This window comes from Pristis pectinata, chromosome 7, assembly GCF_009764475.1.
Source record: "Pristis pectinata isolate sPriPec2 chromosome 7, sPriPec2.1.pri, whole genome shotgun sequence".
Taxonomy (NCBI): domain Eukaryota; kingdom Metazoa; phylum Chordata; class Chondrichthyes; order Rhinopristiformes; family Pristidae; genus Pristis; species Pristis pectinata.
In genome coordinates, this window is record NC_067411.1 from 93676052 (window position 1) to 93699065 (window position 23014).

Consider the following 23014-nt stretch of genomic DNA (forward strand, 5'->3'; position numbering starts at 1 on the left):
TAAGATCTCCCCTCATTCTCCTGCGCTCCAGTCCTAACCTATTCAACCTTTCCCTATAACTCAAGTCCTCAAGTCCCGGCAACATCCGTGTAAATTTTCTCTGCACTCTTTCGAGCTTATTGATATCTTTCCTGGAGGTAGGTGACCAGAAATGCACACAATACTCTAAGTTTGGCCTCACCAATATCTTACACAACTTCAACATAACATCCCAACTCCTATACTCAATGCCCTGACTTATGAAGGCTATAGTGCCAAAAGCTCTCTTTATGACCCTATCTACCTGTAATGCCACTTTCAAGGAATTATGGGTCTGTATTCCCAGGTCCCTTTGTTCTACCGCACACCTCAGTGCCCTACCATTCACTGTGTAAGTCTTACCCTGGTTTGTCCTCCCAAAGTGCATCACCTCACACTTGTCTGCATTAAATTCCATCTGCCATTTTTCAGCCCATTTTCCCAGCTTGTCCAGATCACTTTGCAAGCTTTGATAACCTTCCTCGCTGTCCACTACACCCCCAATCTTGGTGTTATCTACAAATATGCTGATCCAGTTTACCACGTTATCATCTAAGTCATTAATACAGATGATAAACAACAAAGGGCCCAGCACCGATCTCTGCAGCACACCACTAGTCACAGGCCTCCAATCAGAGAGACAACCATCTACTACCACTCTCTGGCTTCTCCCGCTGAGCCAACGTTGAATCCAATTGACTACTTCATCCTGAATGCCAAGCGACTTAACCTTCTGGACCAGACTCCCAGGCAGAACTTTGTCAAAGGCCTTGCTAAAGTCAGTGTAGACAAAGTCCACCGCCTTCCCTTGATCAACCTTCCTGGTAACCTCTTCAAAAAACTCGATAAGATTGGTTAGTCATGATCTGGCATGTACAAAGCTATGTTGACTATCCCTAATCAGACCCTGCCTATCCAAATACTTATATATCCTGTCCCTCATAATACCTTCCAATAATTTACCCATGACTGATGTCAGACTCACCAGCCTATAATTTCCCGACTTAGAGCCTTTCTTAAACAACAGAACAATATTAGCTATCCTCCAGTCCTCTGGCACCTCACCCGTGACTAAGGACATTCTAAATATCTCTCCCAGGGCCCCTGCAATTTCTACACTAGCCTCCCACAAGGTGCAAGGGGATACCTTGTCAGGCCCTGGGGATTTATCCACCCTAACTTGCCTCAAGACAACAAGCACTTCCTCTTCCGTAATCTGGATATGGTCCATGACCTCACTACTCTTTTTCCTCAGTTCTATAGACTCTGTGTTTGTTTCTCAAGTAAACGCAGAAGCAAAAAATTCATTTAAGATCTCCCCCCACCTCTTTTAGCTCCATGCATAGATGACCACGCTGATCTTCAAGAGGACCAATTTTGTCCCCTACTATCCTTATGCTCTTAATATAGCTGTCGAAACCCTTGGGATTCTCTTTCACCTTGTCTGCCAGAGCAACCTCATGTCCTCTTTTAGCCGTCCTGGTTTCTCTCTTAAGTGTTCTCTTGTATTTCATATACTCCTCAAGTGCCTCATTTGATCCTCACTGCCTTTACCTAATATGCACCTCCTTCTTTTTCTTTACCAGGGCCTCAATATCCCTCGATAACCAAGGTTCCCTAAACCTGTTAGCCTTGTCTTTTATTCTAACAGGAACATACAGATTCTGTACTTTCAATATTTCACTTTTGAAGGCCTCCCACTTACCAAGATGATGCACCAAAGGGCCACAAATTAACACAGTACCTGGGAAACTGCAGGTCAGGCTGTTTCCATGTCCTGCTGCCCCTGTTCTTCTTGCTTCTAGAGGTTACAGGTTTCAGATACTATATGCTCTTAGAGCAGCATAGGTGAGTAACTGCAGTGCATTCTGCAGATGGTACTCACTGTAGCTTTAGTGCACCATTGGTGAAGGGAATGCCTGTTTAGTCAATGGATGGGTGCCAATTAAGTGGAGTGCTTGCCATAGATGGTATTGAGCCTTGAATGTTGGTGGAGCTGCAATGGCCTTGCATTGTGAATCCTGGAAAGGCCCTTTGAACTTTTATCTCAGTCCATACAAAATAAGACTAATGGCAAAATTGGAGAGAGATTTTAGGATGGATCCACATTACTTTGGGGCTTCTACCTCAGATGAACAACATAGCAGCGTCATTCCTGGTAAAACAATCAAATGGAAAGAAAATGTTCAATGAGCTAATTTATTTTGTTAGAGGGTTGTGGGACAAACTAGAATCTCCAATATAATTTTTGAACTTTAACTGGAACAACAGCAGAAAGCATTAAATATACTAACTTCTTATGGTGCTAGACAGGATAGATATAGTGTTTTCCCTGACTGGGATATATATAACCAGGGGGCATTGTCTCAAAATATGAGGTTGATCATTCAGGATGGATATTCTTTTGCTCAGAAAATTTTTTGCTCAGAGGGTAATAAGTTTTGGAATTCTCAAAAGAGCAATGGAGAACCATTTGCTGAATATAGTTGAGAGAGATTTCTGGATATTACGAGAATTAAAGATGTACAGGAAAGTGGCACTGAGATGTGAATGAGGGGCTGAATGACCTACTCCTGTTTCTCCTTTTAAGTTCTTAAATCCATAGCTGATCATTACAATTATTACATGAGTACATTATTAAAATTTTCTTCAATGTAAAATGTTTCTTTCTCCAACATGCTGCCTGACCTATTGTATATATCCAGTAATTTTACTATGTGAGTTTCACATCACAGGTCAAATTTTCTCCACTTGTTTCTTCAGAATATGCTGGGGTTGGCTGTTGCATTGTTATGAAGTGTGAACTAATATTAATCTGTTGCAATGTGTCCAGGAAACAAGAACATTAATACCCATGTGACCTTATTTTTCCTTTTCTGAAAGTTGGTGCCTGACTTTTGCTCTGCAATTCTCTCCCTTGTTGACACAATTGAGGTCTGTAAATAGCTCATTACGAAGTATGTGCACATATCAACATGTTTCAGTCTGGAACATCTGCAGATTGTGTAATGCTATATTGGATTTACAATGACTAGGAATATTAAGTGTGTTTTTAAAACCATACCTGCTCGAGAAGGGCAGCAGATTGGAGAGTTGCTGTAGGTATTGAGAAAAAGTGCACCATTGTCTTTCATCAGGTTTATGTTGGGAAGATTAATTGTCTGGTTCTGTGGGTTAAATGTCAATCTTCCATCCTATAAAGAGACTTAATGATTAATAATGTGTCAATATAACAGAATTTGAATCAAACTTCCAATCTTTTCACAAGAAAATTGTATATTGTGTGATGTGAAACAAAATTAAGTTCCTATATGAATGAAATGTTGCAATAATTTTAAACTTTAAAAATTCAAATATGTTCTTTTCCACTCATGGCCTACAAATTGATAGGGTGGTAAAGAAGGTATATGGCAAGCTTGCTTTTATTAGTCGAGGCATTGAGTTCAAGAGTCAAAAAGTTATGTTGCAGCTTTATAAAACTCTGGTTAGGCCGCATCTGGAGTATTGCATTCAATTCTGGTCACCCCATTACAGGAAGGATGTGGAGGCTTTGGAGAAGATGCAGAAGAGATTTACCAGGATGCTGCCTGGATTAGAGGGCATGTGCTATAAGGAGAGGTTGGACAAACTGGAGTGGCAGAGGCTGAGGGGAGACCTGATAGAAGCTTACAGAATGATGAGAGGCATTGATAGACAGCAAGTGTCTTTTTCCAAAGGTTGAAATGTCTACTACTAGAGGGTGTACATTTAAGCCGAGAGTGGGAAAGTTCAAAGGAGATGTGCAGGGCAGGATTTTTTTTTACACACAGAGAGTGGTGGGTGCCTGGAATGCACTGCCAGGGGAGGTGGTGGACGCAGATATGACAGAGGCATTTAAGAAGGTCTTATATAGGAACATGAATATTGCAGAGAATGGAGGGATATAGACCATGTACAGGCGGAAGGGATTAACTTAATTAGACATCATTAGCTTAATTTGTTCAGCACAATATCATGTCACTATCTCCCACATTTAAAAGCCTAAATAATTACAATCAGAAGTAAACGCAATACTCAAGGTGAGGCCACTTTGGAGCACTGTACCATCTATTTTGATTTCCTCTAACTGTATTCTGCTAATTTGGCTAAACAGCCTATGATGTTGAATATTACTGATTGTTCAATATTATTTGAACAAGACCATTTTGGCTATTTCAACGTCATATATGGAATTATAGAGTCATATAGCACAGAAACAGGCCCTACGGCCTAACTCGTCCATGCTGACCAAGATGTCTGCCCGAGCTAGTCCAATTTACCTGCATTTGGCCCATATCCCTCTAAACCTTTCCTATCCATGTACTTGTCCCAATGTCTTTTAAACGTTATAGTTGTACCCACCTCTACCACTTCCTCTGGCAGCTGGCTCCACATACCCATCACCCTCCTTGTGAAAAACTTACCCCTCAGGCCCCCTTTAAATCTTTCCCCTCTCACTTTGAACCTATGCCCTCTAGTTTTAGACTCCCCTACCCTGGTGAAAAGACTGTGAGTATTCACCCTTATCTATGCCCCTCATGATTTAATAAACCTCTAAAGTCACCCATCAGCCTCCTACATTCCACATAAACAGTCTCAGCCTATCCAATTTCATAACTCAGTCCAGGTAACTTTCTCATGAATCTTTTCTGCATGCCTTCCAGCTTATTGACTCCACTGGAACAACATCGTTGCATCCAGCCTGTCGAGTCATAGAGCACAGAAACTGGCCCTCCAGTCCACCATGTCCATGCCCACCTTGTGTACATGTCCTTCATGGCTTTTTTACATCTTACTCTTTGCTCACAGTCCATCTTAAGTTTATTACTACTGTCAAGCTTGGAATTATATGACATTTGGTCTCCACAAGCAAACCATTAATCTAGACTGTGAATAGCTGCAGTCAAAGCACCAAATTGTGTACTACCTTTCTAGATGTAGCCCAGTATATTGCCCTCCTTGTGCGCTAACCTGTGTGGGACATTCTCCAAAGTTCAAATACATCACATCCACTGGTTTGCCTTATCTATTCGACTTTCCAAACAACACGAGATAAGTCAGACATGATTTTCCCTTCAGGGCAGCTCACTTGTGCAGCTGGTAGGGCCACTGTTCCACAGTTCAAACCTGGTGCCGCCTGTGTGGAGGTTGGACATTTTCCCTGTGACCGCGTGGGTTTCTCCCAGGTGCTCTGGTTTCCTCCCATATCCTAGAGATGTGCGGGTTGGTGAGTAATTCGTTCATGGTAAATTGCCCCTAGTGTGAGTGGTGGGATCTAGGGGAGTTGATGGGAATGTGGGGAGAATAAAATGGGATTAATGCAGGATTATGAATTAGGTGGTTGATAGTGTGCTTATGTGCTAGATGTTCTATACTGTGCCAGATGACTCTACATATTGATATACATCCATATTGACTCTATTCAATATCATTATTTTTGTCAAGGTATTCTGTCATTAGATTATGTAATAATGTTTAGTTCATTTTCCTCTCTGTAGCTTTTTTTAATCCCCTTTCATGTTTCTTTTAGGTTGCAGGTACTGCTGGCAAGGGCATTACTTATCCTTAATTGCCTTTGACAAAGCAGTGGTGAGTTATATTCCTGAATTACTGTAATCCGTCTGATGAAGATACTTCCACAAAACCGTTGGGAGAAATTCCAAGATTTAGCCCCGGGGATGATGATGTGGCTACATATTTCAAAGTCAGGATGTGGTGCAACTCAGAGGGGATTTGCAGGTCAGGCTTTTCCCGTGCACCTGTTGCCCCTGATTTTCTTGCTGCTAGAAGTTACACATTTGGGAGATGTCAGAGTAGCCCAGATGAGTAACAACCGTGTATTCTGCAAATGGTACACACCATAGCTTAGGTGCACCATTGGTGGAGGGAATGAATGTTTAGTTGATGGATGGGTGCCAACTAAGGAGGTCTGCTTGTCAGGGATGGCTTTGAGTGTTGTTTGTCTTATTCAGGCAAGTTAGTGAGTACTACATCACATTCCTGTCAAGCCTTTTAGGTGGTAGAAAGACTCTTAAGATGCTAACAAGCAAATCACTTGTAACAGAACACTCAATCTCTGACCGGCCCTTGGAACCAAAATATTTATGAGGCTGCCAGATTCCAGCATCTTCAGTCTCTTGTGTCTCTATTTTTGAGGCTGGTCCAGTTCAGTTTTGCGGCAATGGTAACCCCCACCCCCTGGATGTTGATGGTGAGTTGTTATCAATGGTAGTACTACTAAATTTATTGGGTAGGTGGTTACTCTTTGTTATTGGCATTACCAGGTACTTGTGGGGAACAAATGTTACTCTTCACATCGGCCATTGCTCAATATTGTCTAGATCCTGTTGCATAGGACAAGTTAAAGTCCTAAATTGGAGCAAGACTAATTTGATAGCATTAGATAGACTTGCAAAGGTTTATTCGGAAAGGCTGTCAGCAGGCACAAGGATGTCTGACAAATGGGAAGCTTTTCAAAGTGAGATAGAGAGATTGAAAGGCAAGGCTGGCAGGATTAGGGAACCCTGGCTGACAAGGTATATTAAGGCTCTGGTCAGGAAAAAGGAGGCACAAGTCAGTTAGAGGTAGCTGGATCAAGCACATTGCTTGAAAAGTACAAGGGATGTAGGAATACACTTAAGAAGGAATCATGAGGACAAAAGGGACATTAAATATGCTTGGCAGATAAGGTAAAGGAGAATCCCAAGAGATTCAATAACTACATTAAGAGCAAAAGGGTAATTCAGGAGAGAATAGCTTCCTTTAAGGATTAGTGTGATTGTGTGTGTGTGTGTGATTGTGTGTGTGTGTGCGTGTGTGTGTGTGTGTATAGCCATGGGAGATGGGTGAGGTCTTAAATGAATACTTTTCATCTGTATTTACTGTGGAGGAGGTCATGGAAGCTTGGGAATTCAGAGAACAGTAATGTCCTGAAACATATTGTTATTACAAGAGGAGGTATTGGCAATCTTGAGGCCTGACCAAGTATATCCAATGACATTGTGGGAAGCAACAGAAGAAATTGGTGGGGCCCTGGCAGAGGTTGTTGCATCTTCTTTAGTCACACGTGAGGTACCAGAAGACAGGAGGGTGACTAATGTTGTGTCTTTATTTAAGAGGGGCTGCAAGGACAAGCCAGGGAACTACAGGCTGGTGAGCTTAACATCATTGGTGGGAAAATTACTGGAGAGGGTTCTGAGGGACAGGATCTATCTGCATTTGGAAAGGCAAGAACTGATTAGGGATAATCAGCATGGCTTGGAAATCATGTCTCACAAATATGATTAGGTTTTTGTTTTGAAGAGATGACCAAGAGGATTGTTGGGGCAGGGCAGTAGCCTGTCATTTTTGAGGTTAGAGATTTTCCTGGAAAGTTCTCTCATTAGTAGTTTTATAGTCCACCACCACTCACAACTAGATTGGAAATGACTGCAGAGTTTTGATCTAATCTGTTAATTGTGAGCTCATTTAACTCATCTTCTGCATGTTGTTTTTGTTCTAGAGTTGCAGCATTGCCAAGATTGCACTTCATTTTTAAATATACCTGGTGCTGCTCTCAGTATGCTTCAAGCACACTCTTTATTGAACTACAGCAGATTCCCTTGCTTGATTATAGTGGTAGAGTGAAGGATATTCCTGCTTATGAGAATACAAATTGTTCTAGAAAACATTTCTGATGATAGTCTACAGTACTTCATGGGTAGTTTTGCCAGATTTGTTCAGAGTCTCTACTATTTAGTACATGATGGACAGATCATTGGCTCCACAAGGATGTATGGTGATCACTCCTGCCAATGCTGTTATTGGATATATTGGTGAGAGAAAAAAAAACTTTATTCCCCATGTTGCTTTCCTGATGTGGTTAGCAATGGTAGACTAACCTAGCCACTATTTCCTTGACAACTCCATGAAGGTCCTAACAAGTCACTCTTCATAAGGGACACCGAGGGCCCAAACCTGAAGTTCACTCTATGCCTTTGTTACTTTCAGTGTTTCTCCCCCACCTCCAGAGTTGTTCAACCTAAAGGAGAACTGATTTGTCAGCTGAGAAAAGATGCCAGATGGAAATCAGATGATTTCCTTACCCACACTTGACTCAATGGTGTGAAACTTCACAGGATCTAGAATCAATGTTGAGGACTTTAAGGCTACTCTCTCCCCCCGAATACTCCTGTACTGCCACCTCCAGGTGGTCTTTCCTGTCAGTGGGATATGGATTGTGACCTGTAACGTATGATCTTTACCAAGTTAGACATTAGTCCTCAAATGTTTACAGAATGTCATGAAGTTAATAACCTAGATGCAACTTTGTTGCAGCTGATTTTGGTGCCTATTTGATGCTGGGTTAGCCATCCGTTTATTTTTCCCCTTTTCCATTTAAAAATAATGGTTAGGATACAACTGAAATGGATTGCTAGGTCACTTTAGAGGACAGTTACAAGTCAGCCATATTGCTGAGAATCTGGAATCACATATTGACCAGATAAGGGATGGACAACAGATTTCCTCTCCCTTTTTAAGACAGTGACACAGGCATTTTTTTTTTCAAACAATAATCTCACAGCTCTGAAGTCACCATTATCAAGATTAGCTCTCCTTTTAAAATCAGAGATTGTTTAATTAACGTCCACTACACTATGGTAGGATTTGAACTCACATGGATGATTCCTGGCCTCTGGATTACTAGTAAATTTAACCACTGAACCCACCACTGTGTTTAATACTTTAACTGCTTCTGGTCTGCCCACCAACTCGCTCTGTAATATCTACACTGCTTCCTATAATTAATTCCACTGTCCAACATGTTAGGTATTAACTGCAAAAATAAAATAATTTATATTGTATTTCCAAATCAAAGCCATTAATGATGGCTTGAAAGTGCCATTAGCCTGAAAGTGCCATTATCTAACAGGCTACTGGGGTCAAAAAAAAACAAAAAAAACTGCAAACGCTGGATATCTGAAGTATAAACAGAAAAAGTGTTGGAAACATTCAGCTGGTCAGGTGGCACCTACGGGGAGATAAACAGAGTATACATTTCAGGTGAGTGGTTTCTCATCAGATCTGGTAAAATTTAGAAAAGAAGCATGTTTTGAGCAGTATACAAGGGGGAGATGTAGTAAAAACAAAGCAAATGTCTATGAAGACCAAAAGAGATGGAATAATGCAAATAGTGGCAGTGCTGGCTGAGAGTGGGTGGTAAAGGTTTGTTAATCACGGTGATCCGTCTGGTGGAGGTTTAAATTGAAGGAGGTGAATGAGAACAGAGAAGCAAGAAATGAAAACAATGCCAGAACTGTACACTGCTGGAAATTTAAAATTAAAGGGGATGCTGGAAAAAGATGACACATTGGTCTGGCAGTTAGTGCTGTTGCCTCACAGATCCAGTGACCTGGATTCAATCCTGATGGCAAGGTGCCATCTATGTGGAGTTTGAATGTTTTCCCTGCAATCACATGGTTTTCCCCAAGGGCTCTTGATGCTTCCCAATCCCAACAACGTGCCGTTAGATTAATTTACCATTATAAATTGTCCCCAGTGTAAGAATCAATTGATGAGTATGTGAGAGAATAAATTACAGTGAAATAAATAAGGGAATGGGATTGGTCTGGTGGGAGTCAGCATGGACAGATAGCCTCTCGTATGTTGCAATAAGTTAAGACCCAGCAGGTCAGGCAGCATCTATGGAAAAAAGAGAAAATCTGAAATGATGTTACAGGTTTATGACTCCAAGGATCCAACTTTACTATTTATGACAGAAAAACTTAAATTTCCTCCTAATAATCAGTTCAGAAATTAAAGAGATTTTTAAAATAAATAAATAAGAATATTAATAAAATTAAAGAAATTAGGGCTAAACTTTGCTTACTAATGCCCCTGCGTCACGTATCTTGCTCCATTCATGTGCTAAATGAAGAAGTTGGTGTTTTTGACAGTCCTGCCTACTAAATGCGGAAACCAGTGCACAAACGAACCATAAACTTCTGCCTTTCACCTGCTCCATAGCCTAAGCTACTCAGAAACGGCAGCTCGCAGCCTCACTGACGCTGAGCACTCAACAACTCTACTTCCCACCAGTTCCCTTACCAAGGAATCACAAGTGACCAGCACAATGTTGGCTCCTGGGACGGGCATTGGCCTCTCCCCTGCGTGGCTCCGGGAGCTCCTGACATCGCCCCGCCGGCTCTCCGCCCTGACAGCGGCGAACAGGACCCACAGCCGGACGAAGGCGGTTCGGACGGAACGGTTTGAACCGACCGCACGTTCCATTGACAACCGACGAGTTGACGGGCAGGCCAGGAACTACAAATCCCATCAGCCCTCCATGGTCATGTGATCACGGACCCGATTACAGCTCAACAAAAATCCGAATCAGGGGAAAGGAAGGGTGACTTTACCCGTTCTAACAAGTTTCTGGTGTGAGTTATCATTTTAAAAAAAGTCTAGTCTGAGGGGAATGTGACCCCTGCCGCTGTGAGCGTCACGTCAGTTAACACGTGGATGGCGCTGGGCTTGGTGTCTCCGAGGAGAGGAGGCGGCCGGGCAGAGGCAGAGGGTGAGTGAGTTGTTGGAGAGTTGCTTTGGGGTAGCGTTAGTCTGTGTTTTGAGGCTTAGTTGCTGTTTACTCATTGACTTAAGTGGAGGGGTGGGCACTTGTTCTTTGGGCACCACAGGTGAAGGGAAGATTTAACCATAATGGCTATGGGTGCTTTGATAGAATAGTTAAGGAGAAGCCTTCACCATTTGCAGGGCAGTTTGTAACCCGAGGAACTAAAATATCTGAGTAAAGAATAGGGTAGGGGGGATTTTTTTTTCCTTATAGAGTGAGGCGTTATCTGGAATACACCACATGGAAATTAGGAAGAAGAGTAGGCTATTCGTCTCTTTGAGCTTAGTCTATTCAATATGATCTTGGCATCCAAATTCAGTACCCCCATTCTTGTTTTCTCCGTGTCACCGTATACCATACAAAAATCAGATTGCCAATTTCTTCACAGAAAGTTTCTACAGACAGAAATGTGATAATGACCAGATGATCTTTTATTGATTGAGGAACAGACCTTGATACATGGAATAAATCCTTCCTTTTTAAAAAAGATAGTGCAATGGGATCTTCTACTTGAGAGTAGAATGGATTTAAGTAGAGCGTGTCGTCTAAGCACCTCTGACAACTCAGGGCTGCACTAGAGTGTTGGTCTAAATATTGTGCTCAAGTCTCTGGAGTGAGATTTGAACCCATGATTTTCTGATTTGGATAAATGTGCTATTGAAAAGTCACAATTGAGTCACTGGAATAAAACAACATTTCAGAAAATTGAAGGTAAATTTCAATAAAGCTGATGATACCTATATGATACATCAGCATTTGTAAAGAAACAACATGTTGTGAGTTTGACATTAATAGAACTAAAAGATAAACAAGGAAAGGCCCCAAAGCAAGGTTTTGAAAGAACAGCTATGTGGCTATATACGCCAGGTGATTTGCAAGTTCTTACACACAGCAAATAAGATGAATAGCAACTTAATCTACTGATGTTTTGTTGACCTAACAATAAGGAGAAGGTCTGTCAGTTCTTTGAAATATGCCAAGAAAACCTGTTTGCAATCCTCAATACTACACTGAAGTATCAGTGTCCTCAATGTAATGAAATCCAGGAATAGGCTTCATGATTCTGTGAGTCTGGAGTTGATTTCTCACACATCACTTTCAGTTTTTATTTGAACTTGACATAAAATGTTGTAATGACTCAGCAGTTCAGGAAACATCTAGGAAGAGGGAAGATTGTTTTGGCTTTAATGCTCTTTTGTTAGACTGAAAGTTAAGCATGTTTTGAAAATAGTATGTTTAGCTGTATTTGTTGAATTTAGCTCTGTATCTCTCTTTATGACCATTAAATATTTTTGAAAAATATCCATTTATTCTGAAGATGTGTATTTATTTTTGAATTTCTTCTCACCCCAAACCATAAAATCTTGAAGTTTGTCCATATAAAGTTGCATGCTGATGTTTGGTCTCATCCCAAGACAGATTTTCATTTATCTTTGTAGCTACTTCTCCCCGGACAGTAATTTGTCAATAAAGTTAAATCCAGAAAAGAATTGCTATCCTTCCTACACAGATTTAGGAAAGCAGTCAGTGGGCTTTTGGAATTCCAGAGCACATGTCTCTTCCATAGACCTGTAATATCTTCCCTCTCTTGCTAACCCTTCCAAAATAGTCATGTTGTTAAACTAAATTCAGCAATGAAATTGAAATACAGATACTTTTGTTAATCCTATATTAGTTGTGTTCTAACTTTTATTTTCCATTTTATAGGAAAATGTCCAGTAAAGAAATTAAGGCAACATTGAAAAATGCAAGGGAAGCTATTAGAAATAAAGAATATAAAGAGGCATTAAAACATTGCAAGGTATTTTGACCAATTTTTTGTATGGCATACTTGATTTCCATTTGAATATTGCTTGTGTATGTCATTTCAGCATTTGGAGTTGTACAAATATCTAAATACCAATGTTTTCATCTCACAGTGTGCTTTGTAAAAATTGGATGCATTCTTATCAGCGTTGCATCAAAAAAATTAGTTGGACAGTGAAATAAAGTATCTGAGGTTATGACGTCATAGCAAGTCAGAGGTGTTATTCTATGTCAGGAGCATCATATGCATACATAATAGAAGTTGTACAAAATGCATTAGATCGAATCAATTTGTTTTGTAACTAGACCTACCTTTTTAAGAACACTGGTGTTACATTGCAAAAATTAGGAGATCGTGATATGACTTTGAGACTGTTTTCTTGATTGACTAATGGTATTGTGGCACTTAATGTATGACAGATTATATACAGTTTAACTCCAATACTCCATATTAAATCAAGCTTGGACCCCTGGCTTGATAGTAATAGAGCAAAGAATTTGCTGCTGCTGGTGATCCATAGCACTTCATGCACAGTTTTGAACTATTTGACATATTTGGAGAATCGTAAAAAAAGTTTTGACTTGCAGTAAGGCTATTCACATTGTCACGTCTGGGTCAGAAAGAAAAAGCTATTCCAACTAATCCCATTGGTGAGTCCCAATTTCCTACATTTGGCCTATATCCCTCTAAGCCCCACCCCTCAATGTACCTATCCAAGTGTTTCTTAAATGATATTTGGAGTTGTACAAATATCTAAATGGCAATGTCTTCATCTCACAATGTGCTTTGTAAAAATTGGATCCATTCTTATCAACGTTGCATCAAAAAATTAGTTGAACAATGAAATAAAGTATCTGAGGTTATGACGTACCTGCCTCAACCACTTCCTCTGGTAGCTCATTCCATATATTCACCACCCTCTGTGTGAAAAAGTTGCCCCTCAGGTCCCTTTTAAATCTGTTGCATATTTTGAGTGTCAAATGTTGAGTATACTCTTGCTTCATTGACAATCAAGCTTTTGAGGGTGTAACAGGTAGAGTAGCTAATAGGGAAATGAAGGACAAGAATTTTAGATTTCCAAAACACATTCAAGGAGGTGTCACAATTGAGGTTGCTACTGATGATTAAGGCTTGTGGGGTTTGAGGGTCAAGTTCTGGCAAAGACTGAGGAATGGATAGTAGAAAACGGAATAGGAATAAATGCATAATTTAAAAGGGTATGACAAGCAAAAGTAATGCAAAAGACTTAATAATTGTGGCTCAACTATTTATAATCAGTATCAGTAACATAGATGAAGGAACTTATGTAACACTTTACAGTGACTGAACATCTTATTGCAAGCCTCCCAGCCCTCCTACCCCCAATCCATTTGGTCAGAATTTTGTTCATTTCAATGAAATCCCCTCTCATTCTTCTCAACTTTAGTGAATACATGCCTGGTTGACCAAATCTCTCCTCATATTACAGTTTTGCCATTCCAAGAATTAATCTGGGGACCATTCATTGCACTTCCTCTATAGCAATAATATCCTTTCTTGGGTAAGGAGACCAGTATTGAACATAATATTCCAGATGTGGTCTCACCAATGCCCTGTATAATTGTAGCAAGGCATACTTGTTCCTTTACTCAAAATCTCTTGCAAAGAAGACCAACGTGCCATTTGTCTTCTTAACTGCTTGTTGCATCTGCACTTTTGTTTTCAATGACTAGCGAACAAGGATGCCCAGATAGCTTTGTATGTCAACAGTTCCCAAGCTTTTAACATTTAAATAATATTCTGCCTTGGTTTTTCTGACGCAAGTGCATAATTCCACATATGTGCACATTAAACTGCATTTGCCATTTATTTGCTCACTCATTCAACATCTGAATTGCCTTGAAGTTTCTTTCTGTCCTCGCAACTCAATACCACCCAGTTTTGTGCCAATGGCGAACTTAGAAATATCGCGTTTGGTTCCTTCATCCAAATTATTGATGTATGCTGTGATTTGCTGGAGCCCAAGCACTGATCCCTGCTGTACCCCATTAGTCACTGGCACCCCAAGAGAATTTCATTAATTGCTACTTTGTCTTTTCTGCACGTCAACCAGTTTTGTCTGTGCCAGAATATTCCATGTGCTTTAATTTTGCACATTAACTTCTTATTTGGTACTTTATCAAAGGCTTTCTGAAAATGCAAATACATCACATTAACTGGTTCTGCTATTCCTTTTTTATCAGTTACTTTGTCAAAAATTTTAAGTAACTTTGTTGAACAGGGTTTCCCTTTCTTAAATGTATATTGACCTTGTCTACGACCATCTATATTTCCTAAGTGTCCTGTTACCGTATCCTTTATAATAGACTCTAGCACTTTCTCCACTTCTATTGTTAGGCTAACTAGTCTGTAGTTTCCTTTTTTCTCTCTGTTTTAAATAACCACTCTCCAATTTGCTAGAACTGTTTCATAACCTATAGAATGCGTGAAGATGATAATCAATGTATCCAGTAGCTATTTCTTTTAGTTGTCTGGGATACAAGTTATAAGGCCCTGGCAATTTATTGGCTTTCAGTGCCATTAACTTTTTTTTACCTAATACTAATTTCTTTTATTCCTTATTTTTATTGGACTCCTGGTCCCCTGGAGTGCTGCAAAGTTACTTGTGTCCTCTTCCATAAAGACAGTATCAAAATATTTGTTTAATTGCCCTGCCATTTCTTTCTCCCCCACTGTAAATTCTTATGTTATTGACTGTGATAGACTTACATTTGCCTTCGCTAATTTTTATTTTCTAATGTACTTGTAGAAGCTTATATATATATATATGGTTGCATGTGTTCACTTTTTCCTTCTGCCCCTCTCCTTAGTGGTGCAGGTCATGGGCTTGGTGGGGTTGCTCCTGGAGTAGTTTAGATTTTGTAAATGATACTGCAGCTATGGTAAACCAGTGGTGAAAGGAATAAATATTTAGAATGCTGGATGCAGTACTAATCAAGTGATTTGTTCTGGGTAGTTTTTAGTTGCTTGAATGTTTTGGACCTCCATACATCCATGTACTTTCTAGTGATGACAAGGCTTTGAGGTGTCAGAAGGTGAGAGTCTAGCTGCAGGGTACCTAGCCACTGACTTATTCTTGTAGCTACAGGATTTATATGGCTGGTCCAGTTGACTTTCTATGGTTAATAGTGACTCAGAAGATATTGATGGTGTGGGTCTTAGCAAAGATAATGCCAAAGTTGGGTGGTTAGTGATTATCGTTGTGATGGTGGGAATCTTGGAAAGAAGCTGAGATGAATCATTCAGTTGACACCTCTGGCTGAAGCTGGTTGCAAGTGCTTCGGCCTTGTCTTTAGCACTTGCTCCTGAGCCTTGCTGTTGTTGAGGATGGGGAATTTCTTGAAACTGCCTCCTCCCATTGGTGGTTTAATTGCCCACCGTGAGTTAGAGAGTTTACAACTTTGGTTTGTTGGCTATGGGATTGCTCAATTCCATCTGCTGCATCAACAAGCAATCTGCTGGAGGAACTCTGCGGATCATGAAGCATCTGTTTGGGGTGGGGGGGTGGAAGGAATTGTCAGTGTTTCAGGTCAGTCCTAATGCAAGGTTTTGACTCAAAACTTCGACAGTTCCTTTACCCCCACATATGCTGCTTGACTTGCTGAGTTCCTCCAGCAGATTGTTGTTTCAGATTCCAGCATCTGCAGTTTCTTGTCTCTCCGTCTACACTATATGCTGTTTTTGATGTGTAGCATGTATTCCTGTGTTGTATCTTCACCAGGTTGGCACCTCAGTTTCAGGCAGACCTGTAGAACTGTTGGCAAGTCCTCTGTACTCCTTATTGAACCAGGGTTGATCGCCTGGTTTGATGATAGGGTAAAAGGATATCCTAGGCCAAAAGGATATTCTAGGCCATGATGTTACAGATTATAGAAGTATCCATTTCTGTTGCTGTTGGTGGTCCACAGTGCCTCATGGCGCCAAGCTTTGAGCAGACAGTTCTGCTCTGTAAATACTAACTTTTTATTAAAAGGATTGAAAGTAAGCCTGAACCAATTATTGTGATTTGATTTCTGGTCATGATGGCTTATTCCTGGGTGTTGCTTTCACTCATTCAAAGAGATTATATTTCTTAATTTTCTTTTACATTGCTCTAATCACTTCTGAAAATTGAATGCAGGTGTATTTGAATGCTTAATATCACCATCTAGCAGACCCAAGTCATTGTAATAAAGTTCAAGACAAAATAAGGTTTTACCTACTCTGCTCAAGGTCCACAACCTGCTTTAATTTCTGTCTGAAAAATGCACTTCAAATATAAAGGTTTTTTATTTCATATTTCATTCAACCTTGTGGCATTTGAGTAAGATTGCTATTTTATACCAAGGGCCTACAAATGCTATTTTAAAAAAAAGATTGCAATCATTGCATGTCATATCTGGCTTTGAAAGTCAGTGTGGGACTGAAGTTTTACATTCAGTATTGCATTTTGTCCCATTAACCTAGCCTGAATTCAAATCTATTGGATATTAGAGAGTTACTTGGTTATATAACTTACTTATGGATCCACTTGAAAAACAAACAGCAAACGTTAAATTTGCTTTATTGTTCCTCTACCAATATCTGAAGAATATATAGGTATCAGATTTCTGGTGGGGGCAATTCCAACATAGTTGAACTGTTATTTTCTAATTGTACAGGCTGTGTTGAAACAAGACAAGAATAACTACAATGCTTGGGTTTTTATCGGAGTTGCTGCGACAGAGTTGGAACAGCCTGACCAGGCAAAGACTGCATATAAAAAGGCGACAGAACTTGAGCCAGACCAATTGCTGGCATGGCAGGTATGTTACTGATTTAACTGTGTCCTTGCAAGTAAATGAATATGATTCTGTGATTCAAAAAATCCATCGTATGTAAAAATTATATCATACATAATGTTGTTTGATATTTGCTGCTGTGCAGCCTGTTTCAGTTGAGTTATACTGGCATATATAACAAGACTGCTAAGTTTATAGAAAATGATGTGGTTTATTTTCTGATATGGTTTATTTTATGCCAGTGGTTAATGGAAGAGCAAAATACACTTTACCAATAGTGAGGTGAATTTTTGGCTTTATTTCCTCAGTAAAACATTTTATGAAAATATCTCTTGAGTTATTGCCGAATGGTCACTTGAGATTGTCAGCTACATGTTGATTGTGTTCAGGTATTTGTCTCCATGTTTTCCTTTAGTTCTGCTTCTCTACTTTTCTTTCCTTTTGTCAATGTTCACCTTCTCCTCTGTTATTATTTTACTTACAATTCTAGGTGGTTGGTGCAAGGAACTAATCAAGAGAAAATGGCATGAACCTTAGAGTCATGGTTAGAAGTAGTAGGCTGGAGAGGGTGGTGTAGGTTAGGGCTGGGATTTTGGCAGCAGGAGCAAGTGGACAAATTAATTTTAAGAGTATATGATGCAACAACTACAAAGGCAGCAACCAGGAGGGGGTGTCAAAGAATTGGTGTATGTCTGAAGAGTATGGATGGGACAGTTTCTTTTATAAGTTTTTGGGTCATTGAAGTGAAATGGTTACCTGAAATATTTTTCAGTTTTTGTTATTGTACTAGGTGTTTTCTTGAGTTCATCATCAACAGTCACTCTTATATTTGAGTCTGTTGCTCCTTGCATCTTAATTGCACTATTTCTTGTTTGAAGTGTAGGCATTCTATAGTAAGTGGCCAGCATTGTGACAAATGTCATTGGTTTGCATTGCATGATATGAACTCCCACATTTAGCATGGTCAAGAAGTCCAAATCAAGACACTTGGTTTGAAGTAGTAAAGTTTTATTTATATAAGATACATGAATGAATAATACACAGTTTAAGGTATTTCCCATGCTCCAAATGGAGAACAACAATGACATCATCCACTTATACCCTGAACAAGTCTTAAGCAGCAGTTTATTTCTGATAGATCTTTTCTATTTTACCTCCCTATCTATGCATACTACTTTGCTGCTCATGATTGTAAGATACACACCCAGCTAACTTCCAGTACGATTCTCTGACAAGGGTGTTACAGTAGAAATGATCAATATTGTTTTTATGGATTGTTTTAATAGTTGTCAGTCAAATTTGGAACCTGCTGGGAATTTGTCCTTTTATCTGTGACTGCTTGACTTATAAATATCCTGAAACAAAGCTGACAGGTCATTTAATTAAACCACATAGCTACTCATCAAAATTTAATGAAGATGATCACTGGTCTAAGATGCTTGTTATTGAATATGTTAGTTTTGTCAAGTTGAATTTTCTTTTATCACTATCCATAGAATTAATGCAAAATCCTGCAGTCAGCTCATCTAGAGCATTCATCTTTAAATAATTCAGCCTGTTTTAATTTTCTCCTCTGCATAGTGAAAAATTTCTAGTTCACAAGACGAGTAAATAAACATGGTGAATATTAACACAAAAACACATGTTAGTCAATGCCAAATTTTGTCAGTCTCTAAAACTAACTGATGTCTCAATTTTTTGAACATACCAATCAAGAACAACTTCTGTCAAGTAAACACAAATTGCAATAAAGTTCAATTTTAAAAATTGTGTTAGAAATTTTCCTTTTACTCAAGGCAGCTGGTGAACAATCAGTAATCAATATTCTAGGATTGGTATATTTATTCCATGATGTATACTAAAAGAACTTATTGCAAATGTATTTAATAAAAGAAACCATTCTTAAAATTAAGTCATCAAAGCTATCTGTCATATGTTGGAAACCTTTCCAATCATTTCTTAGTAAACAAATTGCTGTTGATATCTACATATAGGTTGGGACATTTACAGAAGTCTCAATGAGAATCAAAGCACTTTTTCTAAAATGAGAAAATTAAAGTAGATTGTTTACCTGTATTTGAGGTTACAGTACAAAATCTAATGCAGCAATTCACCAACATTTCTTCTCAATAGTTCCTAAAGCCATGACCTCTATCACTGAGACGAGCAGCAGGCACATGGGAACACCACCTGACGTTCACTTCCAAGCCATGCAGCATTTTGACTTGGAAGTCTTCATTGTAGCTGGATTTAGATCCTGGAGCTTCCAACCCAAGATTTATGGTGGTACCTTTATTTGACAGAATGCAACAGTCCAAGAAGGCAGTTGACCACAATCTTCTTGAGCGTTATTAGGAAATGGCAATAAAATGTTGCCTTGTCAACAGTGTTCACATCCTTTAAGTAAATTTTTCAAAATAATTGCTGACATATCATGTGGCTGCATTGCTCTCCTTCCTTATAGTTGAACATACATAATCTATGTTGAAGTTTTTTTGAATAAATGAATAATTCATGGAACTTTGGTATTATACAAGATCAGCCAGCTCATTGTCTCCTATGCTGGAAATTAAGGATAATTATTCACAAGCCGACCTAGGAAATGCATTCAATCAAAAAAAAAGAGCAATTGTTAATGAAGTAGAGAAGCTACAGTGATTGATAAAATAATTAAGTTGCAAAAATGCAAAGAAAACTGGAATGCAAGTTGACGTATGTAACTTCTATAGTGGAATACAATGGTGCACTGCTAAATGACCCCATTAACTGACTGACTTGAACTGTGCATCTTCTGTTTGCTGTGGTGCCTACACAAATGACATACACAGTGGGATTTACATTTTGTGCATTGTGACATCATAAATGGAAGTGATCATGGTAAATTACATTTATTATTATACAGTTCCATAACTTAAGAAAATTGGGTCTCTACCTATAATTATTATCTTTCATAGTTTTAATATAACAGTTATTATATAATCATTTTCATCAGCCCCATTTTTGTCTCTTGTCAACCTGTTTTTAGTGTGATTTTGTTATTTTGACATTCATTATCATATTAGGATTTGTGAGGTAATTCAACCAAAAATTGAGAGAACCTGTGTTTCCAGCTACAAGATACTCCAGTGCCATCCAGTTGCATACCTTTTGGAGCTTCATAATCCTTAAAATACCTTTTGGAGTCTTTAGTGGTCTAGAAGGATTTCGAATTATCAAGGATGAGAATATTACAATGAGAGAGCAAAGGTGATAGGCATTTGGAGCTTGTTGCAGGGTCAGATTAAGGAAGTGAAGATTTGGATACTCTGAGTTTTCCAAGGTTTGGAAGGTCAGTCAAGAAAACATTAGGACAATCAAGGTTGTGATGATAAATGCATTGGTGATAGTTTCATTTGCATGTGGTAGAAATGTTGTCTGTTAATATGACAGGAATGGAGATGGGTATACTCTGTTTAGGTACAGAAGTTCTGTATCTAGTGGGGCACTCAGGTGGTGAAGGGTCTGGTTTAGCCGTGTAGTATCTGGTGAATACTTCATTACCACCCTGTTTCCTCTCTTATACTCTACCCCTAATAACCACCATATCTTCTTCAATTAGTCCCAAACAAAGGTCCTATTTGCTTTAAGGGAGTACAAATGTGAGTAAATTTTCTTCTATAAATTCTATTCGGTTTTAATTTGTATAAAAACTTCAAGGAGGATTTCTTTAATACAACTTCATTTTCTTTCAGGGTTTGCAAAATTTAGGTGAGAAGAACAATGCTTCTGATAACAGGCATGAGCTATTGGGAGTTTACCAGAAGCTAATGGAACTGTATGAAAGGTAATTTATTTGAATTTTTTTGGATGTAGTTGAAATGTGTGCAGTTGCATGCATTTGTTTAAGAGATGGCTCTGTTTGTCTATACCTATTCTTAGTTCATGTGAAAATATAAATCTTGCCAGAGGATGGATTTGAATAGATTTTTAGTTTTATTTCTTAAGGAACTGGAGCACAGATTTGTTTTTCCTTCAACTGTATTTATTTTGTAATTGGTCTTTTTCCTTCTCAATTTTTATACACTTAAGAGGAAATAAAAAAGACCAGCAAATTATTTTTCCAGCATAGTTGTTGTATAACTGCATAGATTTAAATGCGCACTATATTTTTAAAAAATAGATGTAAAAGTAATTAGTAATTAATCATGCTGTACCTATTTCTAATCTAGGGTTTTAAATGTATGAAATGTTTGATTTTAAAACTCCATTTACAAAATTATATTTTAATTTGCAATCCTGAAACTGCTGTCTTAATTTATTTTTTGTATGGAATCAACTGGTAAATTTGATTACTGGCCTGTTGCTCCTACTTTATTAATAATGTTTGCTCAATTTATTTCTCAGAATGATTTTCAAAGGAAGTGATTACGAGTGTTTCAAATCCTTCTTTTTAAACAGTGAAGTAAACAGAGAGATTGGGAGGAATACCTATTATTTCTCATTGTCCTAAAAAGACATTTGCCATTACTGTTTCTGCCCTGACCTATGGAATCAGAATTGTACAGCACAGAAATATGCTCTTTCAGCCCACCTCATCGTGACCGTGATGCCAATCTGCTATTCCCATTTGCCTCCAGGAGGCCTGTATCCTCTACACTTTTCCTATCCAAGTACTTGTCCAAATGCCTTTAAATGTTGTAATTGTATCTCCCTGTACCACCTCCTTTGGCAGCTCATTCCAGATAACCACCAGTCTCTCTGTAAAGAAAAAAACATCAGATTTCCTTTAAATTTCAGCCTTAAACCTGTGCCCTCTAGTTCTAGTTTGCCCTACCCTGAGAAAAAGACTTTAACTATCTATATTGTCTTTGCCTCTCGTAATTTATAAGTTTCTATAAGGTCAGCCTTCTACATTTAAGTGAGAATAAACCCAGTCTACCCGATCTCCTTATAACTGCAGCCCTCTATTCCATGCAATATCCTGGTGAATCTCTTCTGCACGCTCTCTATTGCTACCATATCCTTGCTGTAGTGTGGTAACCAGAATTGTACACAATACTCTAACAGCTGTTTTATACAGCTGCAACATGATGTTCTAACTCTTAAACTCAATGCCTTGACCTATGAAGGCAAGCATACCAAATGCTGCCTTCATTACCCTATCCACCTGTGTCTCCATTTTCAGGGAGCCATGGACTAGCACCCCAGGTCACTCTGTACTTTAGCACTCCTAGATCCCTGCCATTTACTTAGTCATACTCTTGGAACAGTGCAACATAGGAACAGGCCCTTCAGCCCACGATGTCTGCACTGACCATAATGCCAATCTAAACTAATCCAATCTGCCTGCACAAGGTCCATATCCCTCTGTTCCCTGCCTAGGACTACTCTACATGTCCTACCAGAATTTGACTTCCTAAAGTACACTGCCTCACACTTATCTGGATTAACTTCCATCTGCCACTGCTTTGCCCAACTTTCCAGCTGATTTAGGTCCTGCTGTATACTTTGACAATCTTCTTTGCTATCTACATCTCCAACAATGTTTGTGTCATCTGCAAACTTACTAATCAGACCATCTACATTCTCATTCAAGTCACATATAAAGGTCTGCACCGATCTCTGCTGTACACCATTTCTTACAGACTTCCAGTTAGAAAAAACACTCATCCACTATCACCCTCTGCCTCCCAACACCAAGCCAATTTTGGAGCCAGTTTTCCAACATGCCTTGTACCTTAACCTTCTGGATTAGCCTACTGTGCAGGACCTTGTCAAAAGCCT

General features: G+C 39.1%; 2 protein-coding genes across 5 annotated transcripts in view; one reads left to right on the forward strand and one right to left on the reverse strand.

Moving 5' to 3' along the window:
* arsk (arylsulfatase family, member K) overlaps positions 1-10344 on the reverse strand; it is a 38004-nt gene extending 27660 nt beyond the window's left edge. Inside the window, exons 1-2 of one of the 2 annotated variants that reach the window (XM_052019425.1) lie at positions 10123-10344; positions 3083-3212 (exon numbers count right to left, since the gene is read on the reverse strand). In XM_052019425.1, the coding sequence (XP_051875385.1) occupies positions 3083-3212; positions 10123-10305 (313 nt within the window). In that variant the 5' untranslated portion in view covers positions 10306-10344. Of the gene's footprint in view, positions 1-3082; positions 3224-10122 lie in introns of both variants that reach the window. The other variant, XM_052019426.1, reaches the window with a different exon arrangement.
* Positions 10345-10347: 3 nt separating this feature from the next.
* Positions 10348-23014, forward strand: part of skic3 (SKI3 subunit of superkiller complex) — a 90200-nt gene continuing 77533 nt past the window's right edge. The window contains exons 1-4 of one of the 3 annotated variants that reach the window (XM_052019423.1): positions 10348-10454; positions 12353-12446; positions 17132-17275; positions 20983-21074. In XM_052019423.1, coding sequence (XP_051875383.1) covers positions 12357-12446; positions 17132-17275; positions 20983-21074 — 326 coding nt within the window. In that variant the 5' untranslated portion in view covers positions 10348-10454; positions 12353-12356. Of the gene's footprint in view, positions 10592-11336; positions 11357-12352; positions 12447-17131; positions 17276-20982; positions 21075-23014 lie in introns of those variants that run through there. The other 2 variants (XM_052019422.1, XM_052019424.1) reach the window with 2 other exon arrangements.